This window comes from Triturus cristatus, chromosome 9, assembly GCF_964204655.1.
Source record: "Triturus cristatus chromosome 9, aTriCri1.1, whole genome shotgun sequence".
Lineage (NCBI taxonomy): Eukaryota > Metazoa > Chordata > Amphibia > Caudata > Salamandridae > Triturus > Triturus cristatus.
Window position 1 is genome coordinate 614,057,802 of NC_140592.1, and position 25,139 is coordinate 614,082,940.

Sequence of the window (25,139 nt, forward strand, 5' to 3'; positions counted from 1 at the left end):
TCTACAGTAGTCTTCTTTGAGGATCTGTTGAAGTCTGTTTCAGACCTCCATTACTATAGGGGCAGTGCCAGACTTTTCATACCTTCCTACGGTGGGCTGTTGTTCTCTCTGTGATCTGTTCTTGCTGGATGACACAGTTCTGCATGGTACTGATAGTCTATTTCTGTCTGTTGTTCTGCATGAATTAACAGTCTATTTCTGTCTGTTGAGATATTATTTCCTCGCTGCACTTGGGAAGGGTCTTCACTTAGCTTGCGAGGTTCTTTCTCACAGCTTTTTCACTTATATGTAGGCAGTGTCTTATTCTGTCTTTTATGATGGTGTCTTGCACCATCCTCCTTATTTATTCATGGATTTTCATCCATTGCACACTGTTCCCATACTTTCACAGTTTTTTTGTTGGTGGCTCCGCGTTGTCGCAACAAAGCGTCTCCGAAGAAAACTGACATCAGCGCGCCGGGAGGGACTTGTATGACCTTGCTGATATCGCGTACGTGGACGACGTCAGGGCGGGGTCATGTGGCGCCATCCCCCGGAGTGCAGAGGTGCTGCTGCTGCAAAAAAGTTTTGCGCATCCAGTCTGACGCCTGGGGATATTCTAAGTTAAGGAATCTGCAGCTAGACAGCGTCTCTACCAGATACATTGTTACCGAAGGTAAGTAACTCGTACATCTGGACAGGTTCCGGTCGTACCACCTCTACCTTCCACAGCGCCAGTCCTGATGCTGGTGGCACCTCCCCCATTCTGATCCCCGGCTCTGACATGGAGCCGAAGGGGGGGTGTTCAACGCTGTCTCCAGCACCGACTGGAGCAACGCCTTCCCGGTCGCAGCCTTAGACCTATTCCTGTGGGCTAGGACTTGGGGTAAGTGGGGGGGTGGTCGCTGTACCCTGAAAACTACCAGCCTTTCGACCCCTACATGGACTTGTGTGAGGACTTGGCGGAAGCCAGTGGACTAGATACTTCTCTAGACACTGGCATGCTTTCTCCCCCTACCATGGCTACGGAGGAGGTAGCGTCCTTTGTGATGGTGAGAAAGGCGGCCGAGGTCCAGAACCTTAGCCTGCCCTCTGTGGAAAGTCAAGACTAAGGCCTTGACAGAGGTGCTTCAGTCAGGAGTGACCCCCTCAGAACTGCTTTAGGTGAGACTGACTTTGAGGCTGCTGGGCCTCATGGCCTCCTGCGTCCAGCTTGTGACACATGCCCACTGGCATATGCGGGCTCTGCATTGGGGCTTGAAGTTCCAGTGGGCACAGCATCTCTCTCTGACATTGATAAGCAGTGTGTGTCAAGAGGCAATTTGTTACATGTTTAGAAATTGAAGTCTGAGAAGGAGAAACCCCTCTGAGGGTTTAGTCCTCCTCTCTTAACTGCAACATACGCTTGTTAACAGCATCACCTGGTATTAAGATTAGCAATGTCTGTGCCTTTCAAAGGTATTTCACCTATTCTTTACGCAGACGATGCTGGCTGTGCAGCAGTGGGCTTTGGCTTGCTGCAAGGTGCTGATTGTTGCAGTCTACATTTTCCTATTCACTATGAACTGTGGCTGTTCAGTGTGCTCTTCATAATCATGTCAACATGAATGCTTTCAGGAACTTATGAGCTGGCCACTATGTCATTGTTGGACCTGCACAATACATTTTCTTAGCGCTAACCTAGTCTTCTTTCTGCAAGAACACAGTATCCAACATGGTGACCCCCAAGAAACCTTCTCCCACTTTACTGAAGCTCATCTTACTCCTTGCCACGCCATCTGTTTAACACTTTACCTGCCTACAACATCCGTTAGATTTGCACAACCTGGCATTTTGTTTTCTGACAGAAGTGTGACCGTCTCTAGAGAGTAATGCCATCCTACTTGTTCGTTTTTCCTCTAGACTATTCTGTTTTGCAGTGTGATTATGGTGGTGTCATAGGAACAGGGGTTTGTATGGTTTCTAGATCATACATACTGTTCCTACTATTATCACAATCCATCTCTTGTCATGGTCAGGAATGCTTAGGTGTTACCTGTGAATTCCGAAACATTGGCACATTGCTCAATCGCTTAGCTCCTATAGCGGTCCGCTATGCCTCCAATATTGTATGGCTTGACTAGGTTTCTGACTCCCCGCCCCCTTACAGAATATTCCTGAGGCTATTGGGGCTTGTTTTTTCCACCTCCACACGCTCCCATGAATGGTAGAGGGTCATACACTTGATTTCATTTTTAGCAACAATGCTCCAGTGAGTTCATTTGGGTATCATTCCGTATATTTGGTCGATCACTTCTTTCTTTACTTTACATTAAAGTGACCAGCTTGCCACACTTAACCTGTTTCTGCACAAAAACCTCACACCTCTTGATCAAAGAAAACCAGGGCAACCCCTTCGTACTCTTCTAAGTGCACTGGAGATTGAAAATCTTAGCTATACACTTTTTCACAAGCACCATGAAATCCTTTATTGACCAACGTCCAATGGCTCGTAAAACCAGGAATCCATTTTCATGAATCTGATTGATTTACACAGGAGTTCAAAGGCCTGAAACAACAAATGGTGGAAAAACGTCTATGTTTGAAAGTGAAACATAGTGCACTAAGCAGGGCATATAAAAGAGCTGTTATTACAACACAAAAAAACCTTTTTGGGCCATCTGATTATGAAACATGGGGGTCAGCACTCTTGTCATTTTCTTTTTTTTTTTTTTTACACTAATCTCTTCGTCTTTCTTGAACGCTCTCACCAGAATTTCACAGCTCTACCTTCCAGAGATCCGGGGCCTTTCATACATTATGTTTCTGTCCTGAGGTGAATGAGGTAATGAGTTAGCAAATGAATTCATATCTTAACGTTTAGTATATAATATTGATACCGGGATGACTATCATAAAGACTACATTAACTGTGTCCCATCTTGTCGTTACAGGTAGAAGGTAGGGCAGACTACGGTTAGAGTCGCATATATCAGTAAGCAGTTTGTGTATCGTCAGCTGCAGAGTGGTAGAGAGTACTTACAGTGTTTTTTAGAGTTGCGTAGTTATTGCACTTCATCAATATTTCTAGGTCTTTGTGATGTTAGGTGGAGTGGTGCTGGAGCACTTAGATGCCTTCCCTGATCACAGTGCCCTTATTACCCATGGTACCTTTTACAAAGGACTTACCTGTGGCCAGGGATGTGCCAATTGTGGGTACAAAGGTACAGTGTCGGAAAAGAATACAGGCCCTGGGAAACTGATTGGCAGGGACCCAGAGCACATCAAGTCAGGTTGCATCAGATGTCAGGCAAAAAGTGGGGGGTAACCATGCAAAAAGGGTCCCTTTCCCACAGTGTGTAATGCTTACTATTCTTATTCGAACTTGTGAATATATGAAAGACCCAATGCTGGAGAAAAAAACTTATACTTGCCTGTAAATCTTGTACTTCAGCATTAGTTTCTGTAGCGACTCACTTCTATCATAAGTATCCTTCACACTTGTGCTATGAAATCTGAGCTATGGTGGCCTCTGGGAGGCATAGGAGCATTCAGCACTTCCTCCACATTGGCTCATGTTAGGTTGTGTCAAATGAGTTGTATGTACTACAAAACAAAGACTTATTTTGGTGTTTGGCCATTTTTAAATTATCGTGTATTCCCAGCCTGAGAATGGGGAATGATTCAAACATTTGAATATATGAAAGGTACCCACTCTGGAGAACTGGAGTTACAGGTAAGTAACTAATTTCACATTATGCAGTAGAGGCACCTACATATGGCTCCATGCAGTCACTTCCGGATGCAGAGCGAGGTCACTGTGGAAACTGCTCCCAAAATAAGTCATCATGCGGGAGCAATTGCTGTGAAAAAAAATCTGAATCCAGTCTGGTACCTGCAAAATTCTAATTGTGAAGAATCAAAAGATGCAGAATCTGCACTTAGACTGTCCAACAGAAAGAGTGTTACTAAATCGGATTAACATGTCCATTACTTACCATTTTCAGTGGTTATGTGGTGCTTGACTGATTCTGCTTTGTTTGTATCTGAAGGTTGGCAAGTACCTCTCTTCCAAGACAAATGCAATTGCTGAAGACAGGAGAAGGCCCATTTCAGATTCCAGAAGACAGCAAGATAAATATTAACTCCAGGAAAAGAACTGACGTAAGTTTGCAGCAGAGAGACTTTGTGTATTCCTCAATAGATACCTAACTTCTTGAACCTAAAGTATAATATTGAAATCATTGGGGTTTCGTTGACCAATAAAATGTACTTAAGATGTAAAATCAAGTGTGGAAATACCCCATTTTGACATTATCTTCCAAGCTTTTAATGAGTTTAATCTGAATGAAGAGATGTAACTTGTGTGTCATAATGTGAAATCACGTGTTTCAATAGAAAAGGCAGGAAAGTTCTACATAACAAAAATTAATAGCAGTTTTTGAAAATGTGCTTCTTTTGTGTTCCTAATTGTTAGATTAAGCCATTGAAGAAAACTGTTCCCCTAGGATTCATTCAAATGTCAGTTAAACCTATTACAATGACACAGTTGGCAAAAACAGAAGGTTTCTTCATATGTAATAAATCACATCACCATGAATGTATCTTGTGATTCAAATCTTATTTTGTATTTAGCAAATCCAACATTGCCCAAAATAGATTAAATGAAGTAGGTGCTCCAAGTGCCTGCATAGATCATGTGCAGAAAAGTGAATCAAAAGCATACAACACATTTCGGTGTAGACAACATTTACAGTATATACAAAGAATAATCATAATCTTTATTCAGCAGTATTCAGAGCGATAAAAGATACAATAGGTTAATATTTCAAAAGCAAATCCATTAAAATAATATTTCATCACTGTACAAAATCACAGGGGTCCCTATCTATCTCAATCAAATTTCGAGTTTCTTGATCTTAATTCTGCTCTTAAAAAATGTGTAACAACAACCAGTGTGCGAAGATTCTGCATATGTTGCAAGTGCAATACCTGAATCCCAATTCTTTTAAATATGGCTTAAGATACAATCGCCTAGGATGAGTACATTATTTACATAAAAATACAAAATGTAAACTGTGGAGACCTATTGTAGCAGCCACAGGGTCCTCTAGCCTCAACTCGTAATATCATGTGCACTAGTGAAAATAGTGAGAAGTCTCCATGCCCTGCCCTGATTTGACTAGAGCATGTGCTCTTACCATGGGTTTACTGAGCTCCATGCCCTCACGCTCTGCTGTGACTTTTTTTTTTAAAACAAGTCTTCAATCAATGTTCTGTCCTGTCGCTTCGCTGTGTCGTATTTCGTAAAAATGTCTGATCTTCCCAAGGCCAGTAACGTTTCCTTGACGGATTTTAGCCAAGGGATTTTAAACACGTGGTCCAGTGAGAGGCTTTATTAAAAGATGCCTCCTCATTAGACCAGACATTTATCCAATACAACAAAGGCTTAGCTGCGACTAAATCAGAAATATACTTGGTCCCAAGTTCCTCATGTACAGAGTAAGCAGGGGTTCCCTGGGGGACTTTCAAAATCCGTCTTAGAAATGTATTTTGCGCCATCTGTAATTTGTTGGCTGCCATGTACCACCATATCTCACTCCCGTACAGGACCTTGGAGATGCAAATTGACTGATATAATTTTAAAATCACCCCTGGGGACCATGTGCCCAATCTATGTGCATAATTTACAATGGTTCCCAAGGATTTTTTCAAGTCCCCTAGCTTCTCCTCCTTCAGATTGTCCCAATTTAATTTGGCATCAAATAAGACTCCAAGGTATGTAAAAGCCTGGACCTTGGCTAGGCTAAAAGTGCCTGCCTCGTAGGTTTTTAATTTAGTCCCTTGACAACCTAGCTGCATCACAGATGATTTGGTAAAATTAGGGGACAAATCCAACCCGTTCATAAAAGAGACAAACCCATCTGTTAGAACTTGCAGCGCCCTGGGAGTACGTGCTGTAAGCACAGCTTCATCTGCGTACAGCAGAACTGGCACTGACCTACTGCCTATTCTCGGAGTATCGGCCTGGAGGGATATCAGGGCAGATTCTAGTCCATTGATATATAAAGTAAATAAAAAAGGGGCAAGGATACACCCTTTAGGCACCCCTCTCGAACATTTAAAATTATCAGTGAGTCCCCCCTCTTGGGTAAATCTAACTGCTGCTGTTGTATGGGCGTAAAGAGTCGTTAAAACATTTATTATTGCTCGCTCAACTTCTAGCTCATCTAGTAGCAGCCACAATTTGTTACGATTCCCTCTGTCGAACACTGCAGTAAGGTCCATAAAACCTAAGTAGAGAGGGCTCGCTTTGGCGATCATATATTTATATATCAAAAGGTAAAAGTTCAAACATTGGTCTACTGTTGATTTATCTATACGGAAGCCACATTAGACCTCCGAAATTATTTGATTTTTATCTGCTCTCTCAGAAAGTCTGTTCAATAGAACCTGACCCGAAACCTTAACAGTAGAGTCGTTTAGGGATATGGGGCAGTAACAGTCAGGATTATCCCAGTCTCCCTTCTTAAAGATCGGGACAATAATAGCCCTGGACCAGTGTTTCCCAAACTGTGGTCCGCGGACCCCCAGGGGTTGGTGACACATTCCCAGGGGGTCCACAAGCAGCAGTTTTAAAAGCACTTCAGTGTTCCTTGAATAATCTGTAGTTTTCGGGCAACAATAAAAGTGTCAAGATAACATTCAGTGATTAATATACCTGCTGCAAAGAGATGCGTGTTTTGTTCAGTAGCAGCTTTGACTCATCTAAGGTAGTGCAGATGGTTAATATGCCTGCTGCAAAGAACGTGTACCATGCATTAAAAAAAAACAATAAAACAGTAATTTATGTGCACAGCTCAGTGGGTTACGGCTTTTGTCACAGATTTTTTTGTTATTGTGCAGTTTATGAGTTACAATCATAATCTAGCACCTTAAGCTATGACCTGCCATCAAACAGCTGCATGCAAACTGCATGGTACAAGTTAGTATGCTATCTTTTTTTCCCAGTCTTTCATAATCCTCATACTGCCAACAAGGTTTGTTTAGGTAGAATTAAACTGTTAGAATTAAAGTCAAAGCTAACGGCTATGTTACATTCTGAGTCAAGATTTTGTGCTTCTCCAGACCAAGCAGTCTTAAAAAATACTTACCAGTATGGGCGACATGTGAATCCTACACCTTGAAGTCCCCTTTGCCTTATATAACATAACATTTCCTATACACTGATTTGCACACATATGATTCATTGTCTCTGTATGTGTGTGATGTAAAGTGCTCTGACACCCTACACTTGTATGAGAGATGCTATAAAACAAATGAAATACAGGTGACAGAGGGGCTATTGAGAGTAGAGAGGCACTGTTGGAGAGTGATAGTGAGGGATTCATAGAAGAGCCCCAAAAAGATTGTTGTATTGGTGCATAGTAAGGTAATCATTTACTATGCTTTAAAAGCAAATACATTTCAATATATAATGACAAATGTGTTGCAGAATTAACAATTTTTTCCCAAATTTTCTTGGTGGGAGAGCCCCCCCCCAAAGTTTGCTTTGCAGTGTCCAGACTCACTCACTGCACTTAGTACTGGGACTGGTCTGACAATATTTGCTAGGGCTGCTTTGGGTTTCCGGTCTGGCCCTGGCAGGAGCCTCATACTGCGAAATAGAAACAAATATTGAAAAGTTAGTAGCCGAGATGCAGCACTAAAAATCCCAGTAAAAGTTTTTGATTTTGCGAATTCTTTCTATATAAAATATTAAAATCTTTAGTGATTCGAGCATTTGTTTGGTGTGCACAAGTGTGTGTTTACTTTTTTCAAACTACTGTTTTAATGTTTGAAATTTAAATTGTACAAATTGTGTGGGGGTCCTCGGCTTCCAGTAGTGACTCAGTAGGGGTCCTCAGGAGTCAAAAGTTTGGGAACCACTGCCCTGGACCATGTAGGAGGCATGGTTGATGACACTGCAGCATTTAATACCCTGGTCAAGACCAGGGCACACACATCTTTGTTGTTCCGATACAAATCTGGGGGGATCCCATCCGAACCTGGGGCCTTATTCTGGTACAGTCCCTCAATGCCCATCCTAACCTCTTCAAGAAGAAAATTAATAGGCGCTTCACATTGGTGGGGCTCTAATTCATTAGTACCTTGCTGTCCTTCACCATGGTTATAAACCTTCTGGAAATGAACCTTCCATTGATCAGGAGTGATATGGTGACATAAATTTGGCTTGTCCGGGTCAGAAAAACAAGGACTATTGATGACCTTCCAGAAACGGATACTATCTTTTAATTCACTTGCTTGTGTCAGCTCACCCCAGGCTTGTTTTTGTAATAGGGACCTCCGCTCCTTAAGAACCCTCTTATAATTCTTACGGCAACTGGCCACCCAAGATCTATTACGGGGAGTCTCTTTTAAGGCCATTTTATGGTTAAGCGCCTTGGAGCACCCACTGTCAAACCATCTCGGACTATCCAAGCAGGGAGTTGCTACTGGGACGGTTAACAAACTAGCATCTGACAATACAATATATATACAAAGAGGGTCACAGCTGCATACAATAGATCTTCATCAGAATTCGACACTATTAATATTCAGACTTCAACAGTCCTACAATGAATGATGAGGGTGAAACCCAAAAACGTCAACGTTTTGACCCCTTTCAAACATTCATATAGGGTCTTCATCAGGATAAATGTGACCTTGGTAGTAACCTATGGAAGACAGCATTAATCTTATCAAACCTATAAAAGTAATGAATTAAAATCACCCGCCTGGCCACCTAATTGTATCTGGGTGTGATTCACTACTCAAAACTCTTTGTCAATGTGGGCCATTTCCTTGTGCCAATTTTGCAGAAGTGTCCACATAATCAAAATGTTGAACTATAGAGATCACTGTCCATGCTGCAGGGAAAATAAATAAACAGGCAAGCTTAATTTTTATTAAAACCTTTTTTAGGGTGGCTTGTATGAATATTTTCCAATATTGGATCTTTCATATGTTCCCATGCTTGATTTATTCCCAGTCATTCAGTTGGGAGTCCCACAGTAACATTTATATAGCAGTACCAAGGTATGTATTGAAAACACGAGCGTAGTCACTTTAGTCGTGCAATAACCTTATTGGAAAAGACCCAAACTCAAGCCACTGAGGTGAGTGCCCTGTACTTCACTTCCCCCAGAGGGCTTAATACCTCTGATGTTTACCGCACTTTGTGTGTAAGGGAGTCTCTCACAGAGATCTGCTCAGAGATCTTTATTTCTTGGACTTTTTGGGGGTTTTATGTTTTATTTAAACTTCTTTCCCCAGTGCCTTTGCAATTCCTTCCCAGGGATGAAGGGAAAAAAAGGAGAACGTCTTAACTAATGCCATAGATCTCTCTTTTCATGGCTTGTAGTTATTGTGGTAAAAGGAGGTTGGTTGTGGGTAAACAACTCCTTGATTGTTACTATTGCCTCTCTCCTTCCTACAAACCTAGATAGTGAAATATGTGCAGGAAATTTTCAGCAAAAACTGACTGACTGAGAAGGATGACTACTAAGGTAGCCTCTAGAAAGTTCTACTAGAAAACGGATAGTCTGAAAATGTCTTCTTCCAAGGTTCACACCAAAGAGATAAGTGCCTCAAAACTGTTGACAGTAATCCCTTTTTGTGGCACCTACAGAGGTGCAGTCATTTGTCCATGCTCTGTCATCAACAGCAGACCAGCATTCACCATTGAAGATGGCACAGCAGTACCATTGATGACCAAACAGACCATGTCAACACCATAATCGAAAGACATACCGTGATATACACTCCCCAGTACTGGAAAATGGGATATGGCTCCTGCATACTTTCCTCAGTTAAAGATTTATTTTCAGTTACCGGCTATATTCTTGGCTCCCTAAGGAGAATCGAAGGTTAAGGGATCGTTTGGAGCAGCCACGAGCCTAAAGAAGTTTAATGTGAAGTGTCACGATGAAGAGCAAGATCACCTGGAGCATCACCAGGATGCAGATACTACTGTGAGGAGGAGGAAGATTATTGGGATTATGAAAGTCTTCATTATGAAGGCAGTATGATTACTATTTTGATGACCTCCCCACTACCAACAGCAACTAATGGTTAAAGTGTCTTTTGATCTGATTGGCAACTTGCATTGGATGATGCAGGACTACTATAATAGGTTTCCTCCAATCCCATTTTACAGAGGGTACACCTCCACAGCCTAAGGCTCAGCCTAAACCACTGCTACATTCTGTTGTGCCACCACTACCTCTGCCACAGCTATGGCCTCTAACTTGTGTACCAAGTGTGTCTACAGACTCAATGGCTGATACCAATGTCAGTGAAACTTCACAGTCCACCAAGAACGAATACAAATTAGTGAAGTGAATATGTGGCTTCTATCACCAATGTAACAACCACACCACAAGCAGATTTCCCTCCTGATGGCATTTCCATGTTGCTTTCTCTAGTAGGTGCTGTATATTATATTATATAATGTGCATAAATCCATCTCTGTTGCCACATGCGGGGAATGGTAGACATAGCGCCCCTGCAATGTACAGAGGACAGCTTCCTCAAAAGATTGGTATCCGTTCCTCGAAGTTGTTCCAACTAAAATTGACACATTGAGCTGGACATACCTTGCATCACGGATTGCATCTGGGTAGCACCAGTCTTGCTATGGCACTCAGTGTGGAAAAGGGTGACGGTAAACTTACCCATGACATCCTGAGAGACTGCCTTAAACTTGATCAAGTACAGAAGATAACATGGTTGCAATATATTAAGTATACCTTGAAGTCTATTGGTCTCCAGAACCTATTTGAGAATCCTTCTAGCTGTTCGACTATTTCTAGAGTCAAATTAAAGGGAATACTCTTAGCCAAGATGGGAAGAGATGGACTGGAGATTAACCACAACAAGTCTATGGTGAGACACAATCAGATGACCCAAAGAATAATCAGTGACACATCTTCCTATCTAACCTTTGTGACAAACCTCCAACACAGATTCATAGTAATAAGGTTCCGAATGAACTATATCCCGTTGATGTTAGATTATCCCACTGACACCTGTCTGTAGATGTCTTCCCTGCCTGCCCATGTGATGGTCAATTGCACCAAACTGACCCGCACCTTATATTTCTTTTGTAAACTGTATATTGAGGAAAGGAAAAGATATATTTGTCAGCTTATATGCAGGCACAATTTTAGACAATGTCGCCCAGCCATATATTTTTTACAAATGTTAAGTGACCAATTTACATGTTATTGCTTAGCTTCATTTCTATGGTCTGCCATAAAATAAAAGGAGACTGCAGCCGTAAAGCTGTAAAGCATGAATGTCAAAAACCTTAGGGGAAAAACTGTATTCGTTTAACGTAGAACAGACTTGATTTTGCATTTTGCTATTATCCGTCCTTTTGCCCTAATTCTAAGTGCTAGTTTTATGAATACAGCATTGTAATGTATTTTTAACTCTATATCAATCTTTTACTATATTGTGCCTTTTTTAACATCCTATGTTTCAATTGTATATAAAATGCTTTTTATACTATTTATGAATAGCGAAATAAAGGATTTCGGACTTACTATGTTATATATCTGTAGCATGCAACGTGTGTGCAGCTATACAGTATGAAAGGAGTGGTAACCGGGAGTAAGATCCTTGTCCTGAAGAAAAGCCATGGGGTACCGCATGAAACATGTAGACCCATAGAATGGCAGGTACTTGATCACCTACTCTGTCTACTTTCCTGTTTTTAACCATACCGACTAGAGCCCACTTTACCAACTAAGCAGGTATTTTTAATTTTTACCTCCAACCCAAAAAAATCACTTCTATTTTTTCATCATTTAGTATGTATATCTATAAGTGCTGGAGAAGCAGAAAAACAACAAGAGAGGAAGGGAGGGAAAAGGACACTCTTAATCCCCTCAGTAAACTAAGCAAAAAACAACAAAAAAATGCCTCACGAATTAGCACGGAAGGGAAAAGGGGAGGGAGTCACGCTTGTGAGTAAAAAGAACCCTCACTCACCAACCTAGTTGGTGACATGCTTCCTCATGGGGTTCCCACCAGAGAGGCAAATGCCTCCCTGGTGTGCTACTACGCCTGGTTACAGCGGATCTGGATGTTTTCAGGTGAGTTAGTGGTGATTTAAAAAGGGCTTGGTTTAAACCCAAAACAACTTTATTCGTGGTTAACCAAGCGCTCGTAAAAATTAGATGGACTAAAGGACCAAATTTAGTGGTCTAGTCCAGGGTGCAAATAGAATAAAATCATGGTCAACATGTTTCTGCCTTCAAATTTGCCCATTTAGAAAGGCTTTCATAAGGACCAACTGGTGAAAAAACAAAAAAACACCTCGGCGGTATGCACGCTCTAAGGTGCACCCTAACCTGGGGTGTGAGTGAACGGACGCAAAAAGACTTACAAATTGTAGTCTGGCTTGCTGCTTTTCAGGAAGCCTTGGTATCTGCAAGTGAATTGAAAAAAACAGATACAAAGTATTGTAGACATAAAAAACCTTTGTAATATATCTTGAATACAAGAGTGACTCGGTAATCATTGTAGTAACTGTTTGTACTGCTAATATACCTTTATTATTGTCTATAGTTTGAAGACTATTAGGTCTCATCCAAAGCCAACATTGTGCCTCAGTTTTTTAAGGAAAATTCCTGTGGTGCAAGGTGCCTATCTCTTGCACACATTGTGAAACAACTGAGTATTGTCAATAAAAGTTTCACACATACACACACGCAAACACGTTAAAAAACCAAATGGTTTGACTGAATTTAAACTGAGCGAAAAAGCATAGTGAATGTAAAGCCCATCACTTACTGTGTAAGGGGAGGGGGATAGCCCCATGGGTCCAGGAGGGGAGCACGTACTTATAGTCACACTCTGTTTAAAAACAAAAGCAGAGGAGCAGTGCAAGAAAAGGGATAAATAAATTAAGGCTGTCGTATGAATTGAAAATCGAACGTTAGGTAAAGGATTGCGCTAGTTTCACTTACTACTCCAAAGTACAGCGCCCACCCGACACCTGTGACTGCCCAGTAGCAGGACCCCGATGATAATGGCATATTCGTACGGAGGCTTTTTAATCAGGAATTCACTGTTCAAAACCCCCGGCTTCTTCCGTATACTCGCGAGATTACTTAGCTACGTCCTCGCATGTTTGTATACCAAAAGCGAAGAAAGAAGAAATAGACCGCATCACAGAGTTACGTCCACGGCGTCTTTGGAAAAGACGTCCGGTTCATAACGTGCGTGTGTGACGGTTTAGTGAGAGAGTTAAAAGGTGCAAAAAGAGGAAACTAAGTTTTTGGCAGATTGGCAAAAAAACTCTATTTAGATGTTTTACAGAAAGGTGTAATAGATTGTACCACATCATTTGATGTATACCCAGTGGAACAAATTGGTCGTTTTTTATGTACTTCAAAATTAGGCTAAAAACTTAGATCTGAAAGAAACACGTTAGTTAGATTCCTCACCTTAGAATATCCCCAGGCGTCAGACTGGATCCGGAAGATTTTTGTAGCAATACCCCTTGCGCGTCGCTAGGCGTCGTCTGCGGCTCCGCGTCCGTCGTTGGCATCGTGCGCCGGAATGATGTCGTCGGAGTACTTAGACGCCGCCCTTGCGCGCTGACGTCAGTTCTTCTTTTTTCCGCGCCAGTAAGCGCCGATCCGGGAGAGCTACCCCTTTAGTCATTTTTTGACTAACTGTTTGACTCTTTTTGGTCACTTTAATCGACTCTGGTGCCGGTAGGATGCCTGGTTTCAAGGCCTGTGACTCCTGTCCTCGACTGATGTCGGTGACTGATCACCACCGCCGGTGCCTGTACTGCTTGGGGGCCGACTACGACGCGGAGTCGTGTTCCGACATCCGACTGTAAGGCCCTGACCTCGAAAGCTAGGCGGGAGCGTTCCCGTAAGCTTCTCGAGCTTCGTCACTCGGCTCCGCACCCCTCTCGGTCCCGGTCTAGGAGAAGGTCGAAGGACCAGTCGCGGAGCCGCAGTCACCATCACTCGTCGGGCTCGAAGTCCTCGGGTAAGTCTAAACGATCAAAGAAGTCCAAGAGGCGACACCGCTCTTCGGACTCCCCTCGCCGGTCGCGCGACTCGGCCGAGGGTCAGGGTGATCCGACCCCCGCGGCTCCGTCTGAGCTGCAGGCGCCGCGCACGTCCCCATACCCTCCGGTCCTTGGGAATGACGCGACGCCGGCGGAGGTCAGTGCCTTCCTCTCGGCCATGAGGAGCCTGGCTCCGCCGTCAACGCCCGCCGGCGCACCTTCGGGCCCCGCGGACTCGACTGGGCGACCATGCGTGTCGGCGGCTCCGGCCCCGGTGCCGTCGGAGGATCCGGCTCCGACGCCGCAGGTCCCCGAGGGATCCAGGCCTGGACCCCCGTCGACGCCGGTCGACCTCGTCACGCCTCCTCCGCCAGCGTCGACTGTCAAGAATTCCTGTCATACAAGGGAAACACGCCCTTATGTAAACAGGAGAGCTGTTACATAACTCAAGGGAAACACGCCCTTATGTAAACAGGAGAGCTGTTACATAACTCAAGGGAAACACGCCCTTATGTAAACAGGAGAGCTGTTACATAACTCAAGGGAAACACGCCCTTATGTAAACAGGAGAGCTGTTACATAACTCAAGGAAAACACGCCCTATAAAGGGAGGAACCGGGAGGTACAAGGCTGTCGGATATTGTGTTTACACCGACGTACCTGCTTCGTGAAGAGCAGTGTTCCGGAGTGGTGCTCCAGTAAGGCAAGAACGGAGGTAGGTCGAGTCGTTACTCCCTGGGCCGTGTCTTGCCCCATCGTCACCTGTGAAGGACCCGGAAGCTCTACCGGTCAACCATTGAGCTTCGCTTTTTGACTCGGCTGAGTCCAAGCGCAGTGGCGCTTTTGCTGGTTGGAGTCGTAACTCCCAGCCCGACCAGAGACACAGGGACTGCCAGCTGTAACGCACACCAGGAGGTGTTTGCCGCGTTACAGACTCGGAAGTCCACAGGATCGATCGAGCGGCTGCTCTCGGTTCAGTCTTCTTGCTTGTGATTGGGGTATCGGTGACGCATCACCAGGAGGTGACTCCGCGTCCCGGTGCAGTCTGAGGAAGAGGTTGAGCGGCTGCTCCCTTCAGGTAGAGACCCCGGCTGGGTGTTTCCCTGACTCCTCGATTCTCCCCAACACTCTTCGTGCCCCTCACAGCCTACCGATTGGCATTGTCGGCCATTTCATTTCTGCCCTCTGTTGGCATACGCCGGGATCGGCGTATATGCAGAGGACGGTTAGGACCATCCGTGCTGTGGGCTGGTAACGTACTTAGCCTGGAGGATTCCAGTGACTATAACTTTTGTTTGTTCTTTGTATTTTATTTGCCTTCATTAAAAGAACTAACCCTTCACAAGTGGTTGCGTCCTCATTGTCGTATCTGTTAAACGATCCTGAGACGTTCAGGGCGTTACATCGACACCGGTGCCACCTCCGACGCCGACTCCGGTCGACGTCGTTCCTCAGTTTAGTCCCTGTCCGGACCCGACGCCGGTGCGGTGCCGCTCGACGCCGCATCCGACGCCGCTGAAGACACATTTTGTCTATCGTCCGGCTCAGATCATTCCTCCTGTTTACCAGGAATCGGATGATGGAGGCGACTGGGAGGGGTCCGAGGACCCTATGGCCGTTCAGGCCCAACTTTCCTAGGACTGGGCAGATGAACTGGGGGAGGCCAGTGGTCTAGATACCTCTCCAGACACTGGATTCATCTCTCCTCCGACTGTGGCTTTGGAGGAGGGTGCAGCTTTTTCTGTGGTGCTGTGCAAGGCAGCCAAAGCCCTTGGGCTTGAGTTGCCTGCCGTGGCCGTGAGGACCAACATCCTCTCTGAGGTGCTTCAGTCTGCAGCAAGCTTCACTGAGCCTCTGCTGCAGTTCAATGAGGCCCTCATAGACGTTCTGCAAGGCACTTGGTCCAAGCCCTCCACAGTCCCTCCTGTGGATAGGAACGTTGCCAGGCGCCACCGCCCGGCTCCGGGCGACCCCAGTTTTCTGTCCCAACACCCCACCCCCGAGAGTCTGGTTATCCAGGCCTCTACCTCCCAATCCTCCTTCCCGTCCGCCCCTCCGGACCGGGATTCCAAGAGACTAGAACAGTTCGGTAAGAAGCTGTTCTCTTCGCTCAGTTTGGGCCTGCGGTCTTTGAACACCGCGTGTCTCTTGGACCGTTATTCCCACTCTCTGTGGGATGCGGTGGAGGATGTGCTGCCCTTGTGCCCGGGCACGACTTTCCCAAGCTCTGGCCGATGGGAGAGATGCAGCGCGCCATGCAATCAGATGTGGACTTGACACTACGGACTCGCTGGGTAGGGCGATTTCTACCACGGTGGCGCTTCGACGTCACGCCTGGCTGCGGTCCACGCCCTTTTAAGGGGATGTCCAGAGCACTCTCATGGACATGCCTTTTGATGGCACTCGCCTTTTTGGTGAGAAAGCGGACAGTGCGCTGGCTCGCTTCAAGGCCTCCCGGGCCACGGCCAAGTCCTTGGGCCTCTCGGCCCCGCGGCCACAACCTTCCGCTTTTCGCTCCTTTCGTGGCCAAGGAAGGGGCACCTCCTCACGTCCGCCTAGCCACCGGCCGCAGAACCAGCCTACACGCGGTCGCGGACGTGGATTCCGCCGAGGCGGTACTGGAGGACAACGCGGTCAGTCCACATCCACCCCGGCAGCATCCGCCTCAAAGCCTTCCTAGTCCGAGCTTTCAGGTCCATTCCACGCCAGTGGGAGGCAGAGTTCACCATTACCTGCTCCACTGGCGTACCATCACTTCGGACAGGTGGGTGCTGCAAATCGTCCGAAGGGGCTACTCCCTCCCCTTCGAGACGACCCCTCCAGCCATGCCACCGCAGCACCACCGTATCTCGGAGGATCATTTGAATCTTCTGCGAGAGGAAGTTTCGGCCCTCTTGGCCAAAGAGGCCGTCGAGCGCGTTCCGAGCCCAGAAGTAGGTCGTGGTTGTTATTCCCACTACTTTCTGGTTCCCAAGAAGGGCAAAGGGGGCCTACGCCCTATCTTGGACCTCAGGAACGTCAATGCCTTCCTCCGTAAGGAACGGTTCAAAATGTTAACTTTGGCTCAGGTTCTAGCTGCCCTAGACCCTGGAGACTGGATGGTAGCGTTGGACTTGCAGGACGCATATTTCCACATCCCCATCCTGCCGGCCCACCGGCGTTACCTGCGGTTCACGGTGGGTCAGGAGCACTTTCAGTTCACCGTGCTCCCCTTCGGCCTCACCAGTGCCCCTCGGGTGTTCACGAAAGTGATGGATGTGGTCGCAGCTCATCTGCGCAGATCAGGGGTTCCAGTCTTCCCCTATCTCGACGACTGGTTGTTGAAGGCGGGCTCGCCCCAGACGGTCGTCTCCCACCTCCAGACTACGGCAGATCTCCTGCATTTGCTGGGGTTTTCCATCAACGTGACGAAGTCACACCTGAGTCCCTCTCAGAAGCTCCTCTTCATCGGAGCGGTTCTCGATTCGGCGCAGTTCCGGGTCTATCCACCTGAGAAGCGGGTCCGGGATATTCAGGCCCTGATTCCTATCTTTCGGCCTCTATCCTGGGTTTCGGTCAGGTTAGTGTTGCGGCTTCTGGGGCTGATGGCCTCCTGCATCCTACTAGTGCATCACGCCAGGCGGCGCATGCGGGCTCTGCAGTGGGACCTTAAGTTTCAGTGGGCCCAGCATCACGGCAACCTGTCCGACCAGGTCTTTATCTCGGAGGGCACTGCGCAGCAGTTGCAGTGGTGGCTCACGGACCGCGATTGGGTCACGGGCAAGAGCCTCTCCCTGCCCCTACCGGAGCATGTCGTAGTGACGGATGCGTCCCTCCTGGGATGGGGTGGCCGTATGGGAGAGGCGGAGATCAGAGGCCTCTTGTCTCCGGCGGAGTCTCGCCTCCACATCAACTTGTTGGAGCTGAGAGCGATCAGACTTGCACTGAAAGCCTTCCTTCCCTCTGTCAGGGGAAGTGTTGTGCAGGTGTTCACGGACAACACAACCGCCATGTGGTATTGCAACAAACAGGGCGGGGTGGGGTCGTTGACCCTTTGTCAGGAGGCTCTGCGCCTCTGGACATGGCTGGAACACCAGGGCGTCACCCTAGTGGTTCAACATCTGGCGGGCTCACTGAACGCCAGAGCAGACGAACTCAGCCACCGGTGCATGATGGATCACGAATGGTGTCTGAACTCAGAAGTGGCGCAAGGTCTCTTTCAGCCGTGGGGAGAGCCTTGGTTAGATCTATTCGCCACCGACGAGAACGTGCAATGTCAGCAGTTCTGCGCATTGGAATTTCCAAGGCGGCACTCGCTCGGCGACGCTTTTCGTCGCGAGTGGAGTTGCGGTCTGTTGTACGCCTTACCGCCTATACCACTTCTGCCAAGAGTGCTGAAGAAGATCAGGCACGACCGGGCCCAAGTCATCTTGGTGGCTCCGGATTGGGCACGAAGGTACTGGTATCCCGAGCTACTCAGTATGATGACCGATCCTCCGATACGCCTGCCCCTAAGGGAGGATCTTCTGTCGCAGCAGCAGGGGACGGTCCTCCACCCGAACCTGTCCAGCCTCCACCTCCATGCCTGGAGATTGAGCGGCGGCAGTTCATGCCATTTGACTTGCCTCCTGAAGTCTGTGATATAATTCTGGCAGCCAGGCGTCCCTCCACAAAGACGGTATACGCCTGCCGGTGGAACAAATTTGTGGCATGGTGCACAGCAAAGGCTGTGGATCCCCTTTCCGCCCCTCTTTCTAGGGTTCTCCTCTTTCTTTTTTCTTTGGCCCAGCAGGGCTCTGCCTTGGGCACCTTGAAAGGTTATCTTGCTGCCATCTCTGCCTTCTTACGGCTTCCTGATCAGCCTTCTCTTTTCAAGTCCCCTGTGGTTTCACGCTTTCTTAAAGGCATTACTCACACGTTCCCTCCTGTCCCTTTCGTAATGCCTCAGTGGGACCTGAACCTTGTTCTCACATTTCTGATGTGCGCTCCCTTTGAGCCTCTTCACAATTGTCCTCTTCTTCTTTTGACTCTTAAGACTGCTTTCCTGGTAGCTATCACCTCGGCTAGACGGGTGAGTGAGCTCCATGCTCTTTCGTCCAAGCCTCCTTTTCTATCTGTTCATCCGGACAAGGTTGTCCTTCGGCCTCGTCCTTCCTTTCTACCGAAAGTGGTGACCCCCTTTCATCTCGGGCAATCTGTCACCTTGCCCACCTTCTTTCCGCCTCCGCATCCCTCCAAAGAGGAAGAGAGGCTCCACCGTCTGGACCCAAAACGTGCGCTCTCCTTTTATTTGGACCGCACCAGACAGTTCCGGGTGGACGACCAACTTTTCGTTGGATACGTGGGTGCTAAGAAGGGGAAAGCTGTGCAAAAACGGACCATCTCCAGGTGGGTCGTTTTGTGCATAAAAATCTGTTACTCCTTGGCAAAAAAGGACCCTCCTGTTGGGCTGCGCGCCCATTCTACTCGGGCCACAGCGGCTACTACTGCTTTGGGACGGGGTGTCCCTTTGCAGGACATCTGTCAGGCGGCGACGTGGGCTTCACTACACACGTTTGCCAGGCATTATTGCCTAGACAGCCAAGTCCGGAGGGATGGCTTCTTTGGCCGTTCTGTCCTCCAGGACTTTCTGGTGTGATCTTGGTTTGCAGACCCACCACCGGGGTTGGTATTGCTTGGGTATCTATTCTAAGGTAAGGAATCTAACTAACGTGTTTCTTTCAGATGAACAAGTTACTTACCTTCGGTAACGATGTATCTGTAAGAAACATTATTCTGATGGATACATCTGCCAGTGGATTCCTCACCTTGTGAATATCCCCTGCGCCAGCATTCCGTGGAATGCTGGCGCAGGGGATATTCACAAGGTGAGTAATCCACAGGCAGATACTGTATCCACCAGAAAAAGCGTTACCGAAGGTAAGTAACTTGTTCATTAGGCCTAAATTTGGTCCTCACATTCTCATGGATGTGCATTTTGAGCCTCTCCATAGTTGTTCTCTCTTGCTCCTTACCCTCAAGACCGTAATTTCTGTAGCCATAAAATTAATGTGAACTGGTGACAGAGTTACAGGCCTTGCCTATAAACCTGCCCTAATCTACATTCTTCCCAGACCAGCTGCACCCCGGAGCAGAGGGACGCTTGTGCTATGATCCCTACATTTCAACTTCTGCCCTGGATCTCAATGAGGATTACTCGGAGGCTACTAGGGCTGATTGCATCCTGCTAGTCTAGCGTGCCAGATGGCATATGCAGGATCTGCAGTAGGATTCTAAGTCACAGTGGTCACAGCACCAAGAGGATCTTTCTGATCTGGTCCAGATTTCTAAGGATACTGAAAAAGATCTGCAGTGGTGGCTGCAGGATCGCAACTGGGTCAGCAGCCGACCTCCCCTTACCTCACCCAGAGCTCACAGTGGAGTCCGATGCTCAGCTTCTGGGTTGTGGTAGCGACCTGGGGGACGTGGAAGTCAGAGGCGTCTGGTCTCCGGTGAAGGCCCTCTCTACATTAATCTTCTAGAAGTGAGAGCCATCCGTTTAACATTTAGAGTTTTCCTGCACTTTATCAAAGATACCGGTGCTCACAGACACCACCACCAAGTGGTACTACAACAAGCAGGGCTGAGTGGGGGTTCACACTAATTTTATGGCTACAGAAAATACTGTCTTGAGGGTAAACCTGCCCTAATCTACATTCTTCCCAGACCAGCTGGTTCTGCAGACTCGAGCCTACTTCCTTCGGAAGTTAGTGACTCCTTTTCATTGTTGACTAGTACACCACCCACCGGCATTGTCTGCTCCACCTCCTCTAAAAAAGGAGGTGAGACTTCACTGTCTAGATTCAAAAATAATTTTCAGCTTCTACATTAATTGCACCAAAGATCTCAGGATGCATGGTCAGCTCTTTATTGGGTTCTCTGGAGCACTCCGAGGAGTGCGACACCTGTAAGAGGCTGAAGCCTAAGTCCTTGCGGGGAAGGCGAATAAAGTTGATGATGGTCCTCCACCGGCACTGAGGGCAAACCTGCCGGCGGGGTCCCAATCAGAGTCCCTTCAACCTCCATGGGGCTGGAAGGCTCGTCTAAGTCATGGAAATACCATCAGAAGGGATCGAAGTCACAGAGGTCTTCGGCCTCACGAAGTCGTGACATCGTTGCTGGTTCCTCCTGTTCCTTACCCATGGATGTAGCACAGGAGTCGACCCCGAGCCTCCCTCCTTATCCTAGTGCCGGAGCGACTATGACCCAGATGCAGGCATATTTTCATGCTCTGCTATCCTTCTTTGGGTCTACACCTCCCCCTGGTGCGCCTTCCAGCCCCATGGAGGTTGAAGGGACTCTGATTGGGACCCCGCCGGCAGGTTTGCCCTCAGTGCCGGTGGAGGACCTCGACTCCGTATCTGGAGTCATTACGACATCGGGACACAACCCGGTGTGGCTTCCCGTTGTGACATCGGTGGCGTCGGAGGAGGTGGTCACAACGCTGGAGACACCATTCGTGGTGCACGTCGATACGACGACGCCGGACGTTGATCGGCACCGTAGACGCCACTTACAGTCAGTGCAGTTCCTTTACTAATTGAGGATGAAGCTGGTTATGTTGCTATTTCTCCAGTTTTGCAAGAAGACTACATACGCTGGTGACGTCGACCTCTTGGTTGGTCTTGGTCAGCCTCAGGTAGGAGGTTCTCTGGCGACATTTAGTGGAGATCGCAGTCTGCAACCGTCTCCTAATTATGATCTGTTTTCTCCGCCACGAATGGCAACGGAGACTAGTCCAGCTTTTGCTAAGTCTTTTAAGAGAGCTGCTGGAATACAAAAATTGTTGCTTCCTTCAGCGACTTTGTCATCTGATCCATCATTGGATCTGCTTCATCAGGGTGGCACAGGTGTTGAACCTTTGTTACCTTATGGAGAGTCTCTGTACGACATTCTTCTGGGCAATTGGGCAAGGCCGATGTTGGGTATCTCTTTTGATTGTGCCAGTTCTCATCGTCATCATTTTACTCCGTATGACCCTGCTTGTCTTACTCGACTCCCTACTGCTAAAGCGTTTGTTGTGCAAACTGCTACAGCTTCGTCAGGTTTGGAGGTTTTTCCTTTGCTTCCGCCAGGTAGAGAGTCTAAGTGGTTGGAGATGTGTGGCCGTAATATCTTTCCGTCAACTAGTTCGGCCTTGAGGTCGTTGAACACATCTTTTGTGTTTGGAAGGGCTTCCTATACTTTGTGGGACTCTGTCAACTAACTGCTTCCTTCCCTTCCTGAAGGGGTCAGGGATGAACTCACAGCTTGTGCAGGATGGCCGTGAGATGGCAAAGTTTAATATTAAATCGGTGATGGACACAACAGATTCTGTGGCTCAATTAATTGCTCTTCAGACACCCTTGGTTGTGTGAGTCAAGATTTCCTGATAATGTTCAGGAGAGTTTGAAACACTTGTGCTTTGATGGAGCCTGTTTATTTGACTGCCATGCTGATTCTGCTGTACAACTCCTCATTGCTGGCCGTTTGTAATTTGACCTTATCGGGTCTTTTGTTTATTTTTCATGTATCCACAGCTGTGGTTCTTATGTTGAAAGATTATTTTCTCCCTCTGCTATATCTTGTAGTGTTAAGCACTACTCTTTGCATATAATGAGAAGATTTGTCTCCAGATTTGACTTTTTTTTATCTCCGAATGGTATTTACAGTTGTGTAGCTGGTTTATTCTTTCGTTTTACTCTGATGAAGAGCTTAGTCTCAAGAAATTATACCCCTTATTGGGTATATGACTTACTCTATGTGGAGTATTGGTTTGCTTTTCTATAGCTCTTCATAAATACTACTTTTTTAGTCTTCTATTTCTATACCATAGATCCTCTGATATACAGCTTAGTCCTTTTTGGACTTTGTATTATGTTATCTTAAGGACTATGGTAGTGAGCTAATAACCGCTCTTTTTCTCTTGTGATAACCTCTCGGGGGGGGGGGGGTTCTGTTACATTTACATGCCTCTATGGGTTTTTCTTAACAAGTGTACTCAGTGCAGTTTGTTTTCTTTTCTTGAGCGGACTTTGCTCTAGTTAGAGAGTATATACTTTGCATGCTTTTGGATGCTATTTGTTTGTGAGCTCTTCCTTTAGGGTAAAGGAACAATGTCTAGTCTAGTGTAGACTTGTATATTTCCTCAAATGCAGGCAGTCGCTATCCCTGCTCCACTTTGTGGTGCGGTAAGTTAGCAGTCAAAGGTTTGTGATGCGCTGGTTGGTCCAACTTGTCTCAAGACCAACGTTTATTTGGTTGCAATCATTCATGACTATTTTGTAATAGACTTTTTTTTTTCCTATGATGTTCTTGATATACCTGGTTCTGTCTGATCCACATTTTCTGTTTTCTGGAGAGGATGTACTTGTTACTTTCAGCATTTCTTACCTCGTGAGAAATCATAACTGTTGTTTCTTGTGGTGTCAATTCTTTAGACCACCATTTGAAAGACAGCAATTTCTTATGGCAAGTCACCTACAGTGTTGTATTGGTGACGTAATACCCCGTTTTCTCTCTGGGTTGTGTATTTTTGCTGAACCTCTAATTTCAGAGTGGTTTTTTGATATACGGTGTATACATGATAAAATGTGCTGCTGTATTTCATATATTATCTTGTATCACAGGTGTCATATTACCTGTTGTCGACAAGGATTAATTTGATAAGATATTTGCAACTGTACTTTTAGGTGTGTTACCCTTTTTCGATATTATTGGAAAGCGCTTTATGGAACAGTTTTTTTCAGTTATAGTTCGTTCTTATGTATACAGAGTATACATGACTGTATTAAATGTGTTACACATTTGTCTTTTAAAAAAATAAAATCAGAAAAGAAAGTGGTTTTAATCAAAGGTGCAGTTGATTCTCTTTCTCACTTGCCTTGGTGTTTGAACTTGTTCAGTGCTCGATATTGTGTTCAATCTGTCGGACTATGGCACTGAAGACTGTACGGAGACTAGCTTTATACGTTATTGCGTTCTGGCAGTAGTTATTGGCCAGTGAAATTCATTGAATTGCTAGGTCATTTGGAGTATCTGGTGTCATAATCCAAGGAGGTATTGTTGTTCATCTTTCCCTTGGGGATTTTATCAGGACAGTTCTCTCTCTGATTCATTATTGTTATGAACCATGCAGATTATATGACTTTTATCATGCATTTTACCCTTTTTGGTAGGTATTCGAGCTTTCTTTTCTCTTTGGGGGACAGGGGTTAATGTCTGCCTTCTGACAGACGGTTCTTCAGGGGTTTTCAACCCTTTTCCTTCAAGGGCCGATTCTCTTGGACCTGTAAGGTTGTTTTTTTTATTTTATATGTTCTCTGACAGTGATCAAAGATTCTATTAAGAGCCAAGCTCTTGTTCTGCTATTCCTACATAAATTTGGTCGGTTGTTAGTTTTGACCTGCTAGTTCTCTTTGAGAACTTTAGTAGGATTTGTTTGCAGACCCTCCTCCAGTGGGGTATAGCTATGGTATTTAATTCAAAGTTGAGGAATCTGTGGCTAGATGTCTCTATCAGATGTAAAAGTTACCTACCTTCGGTAACGCTATATCTGGTAGAGACATAGTTAACCGCAGATTCCTTAACGCCCTGCCCATCCTTCCCACTCTATGAATGACCTTTGAGGTAAAGGTTATACCCTTTCAGTACTGGGTTTATAGACCTAGATCTCAATCTAGGTTGCGGGTAAAACAAACCGTTTGGCCTGGCCATCTACTTTTTGTTTAGATGTTGCATCACCATCCATTTCCAAATGTGTGTGGTTGGTAGTGTGGGGGTGGGTTTTCTATTTCACTCTGGATGACACACCTGTGTTAATTTATTTGTTCTTTCTGTGAAAGTCTTGTTGGTATCATCATACCTTGACATTGGTACTGTCAGTACATCACGCAGTGGTGTTGTTCAACAAACAGCGTGGTGTTGGTGGTGTTGTAGGGTGTGTTTGGCTACCGGCCATGTCATTCATTACCAATGATGAATGGTCTGTAGAGTGTATGGCCTCTTCCCTCATTGAGGGGTTATTCACCAGGGCACAGGGTTTCATGTAGCCCTGGGTTTCATTGATTTCATTAGAGGTTTCTTTAAAATCCATGTCTGGTATTAAC

At 46.1% G+C, this 25,139-nt stretch overlaps 1 protein-coding gene across 1 annotated transcript in view; it reads left to right on the forward strand.

Moving 5' to 3' along the window:
- WDR62 (WD repeat domain 62) overlaps positions 1-25,139 on the forward strand; it is a 699,214-nt gene that overhangs the window by 529,451 nt on the left and 144,624 nt on the right. The window contains exon 27 of the mRNA XM_085625650.1: positions 4,010-4,121. Within this exon, the coding sequence (XP_085481776.1) occupies positions 4,010-4,121 (112 nt within the window). The remainder of the gene's footprint in view (positions 1-4,009; positions 4,122-25,139) is intronic.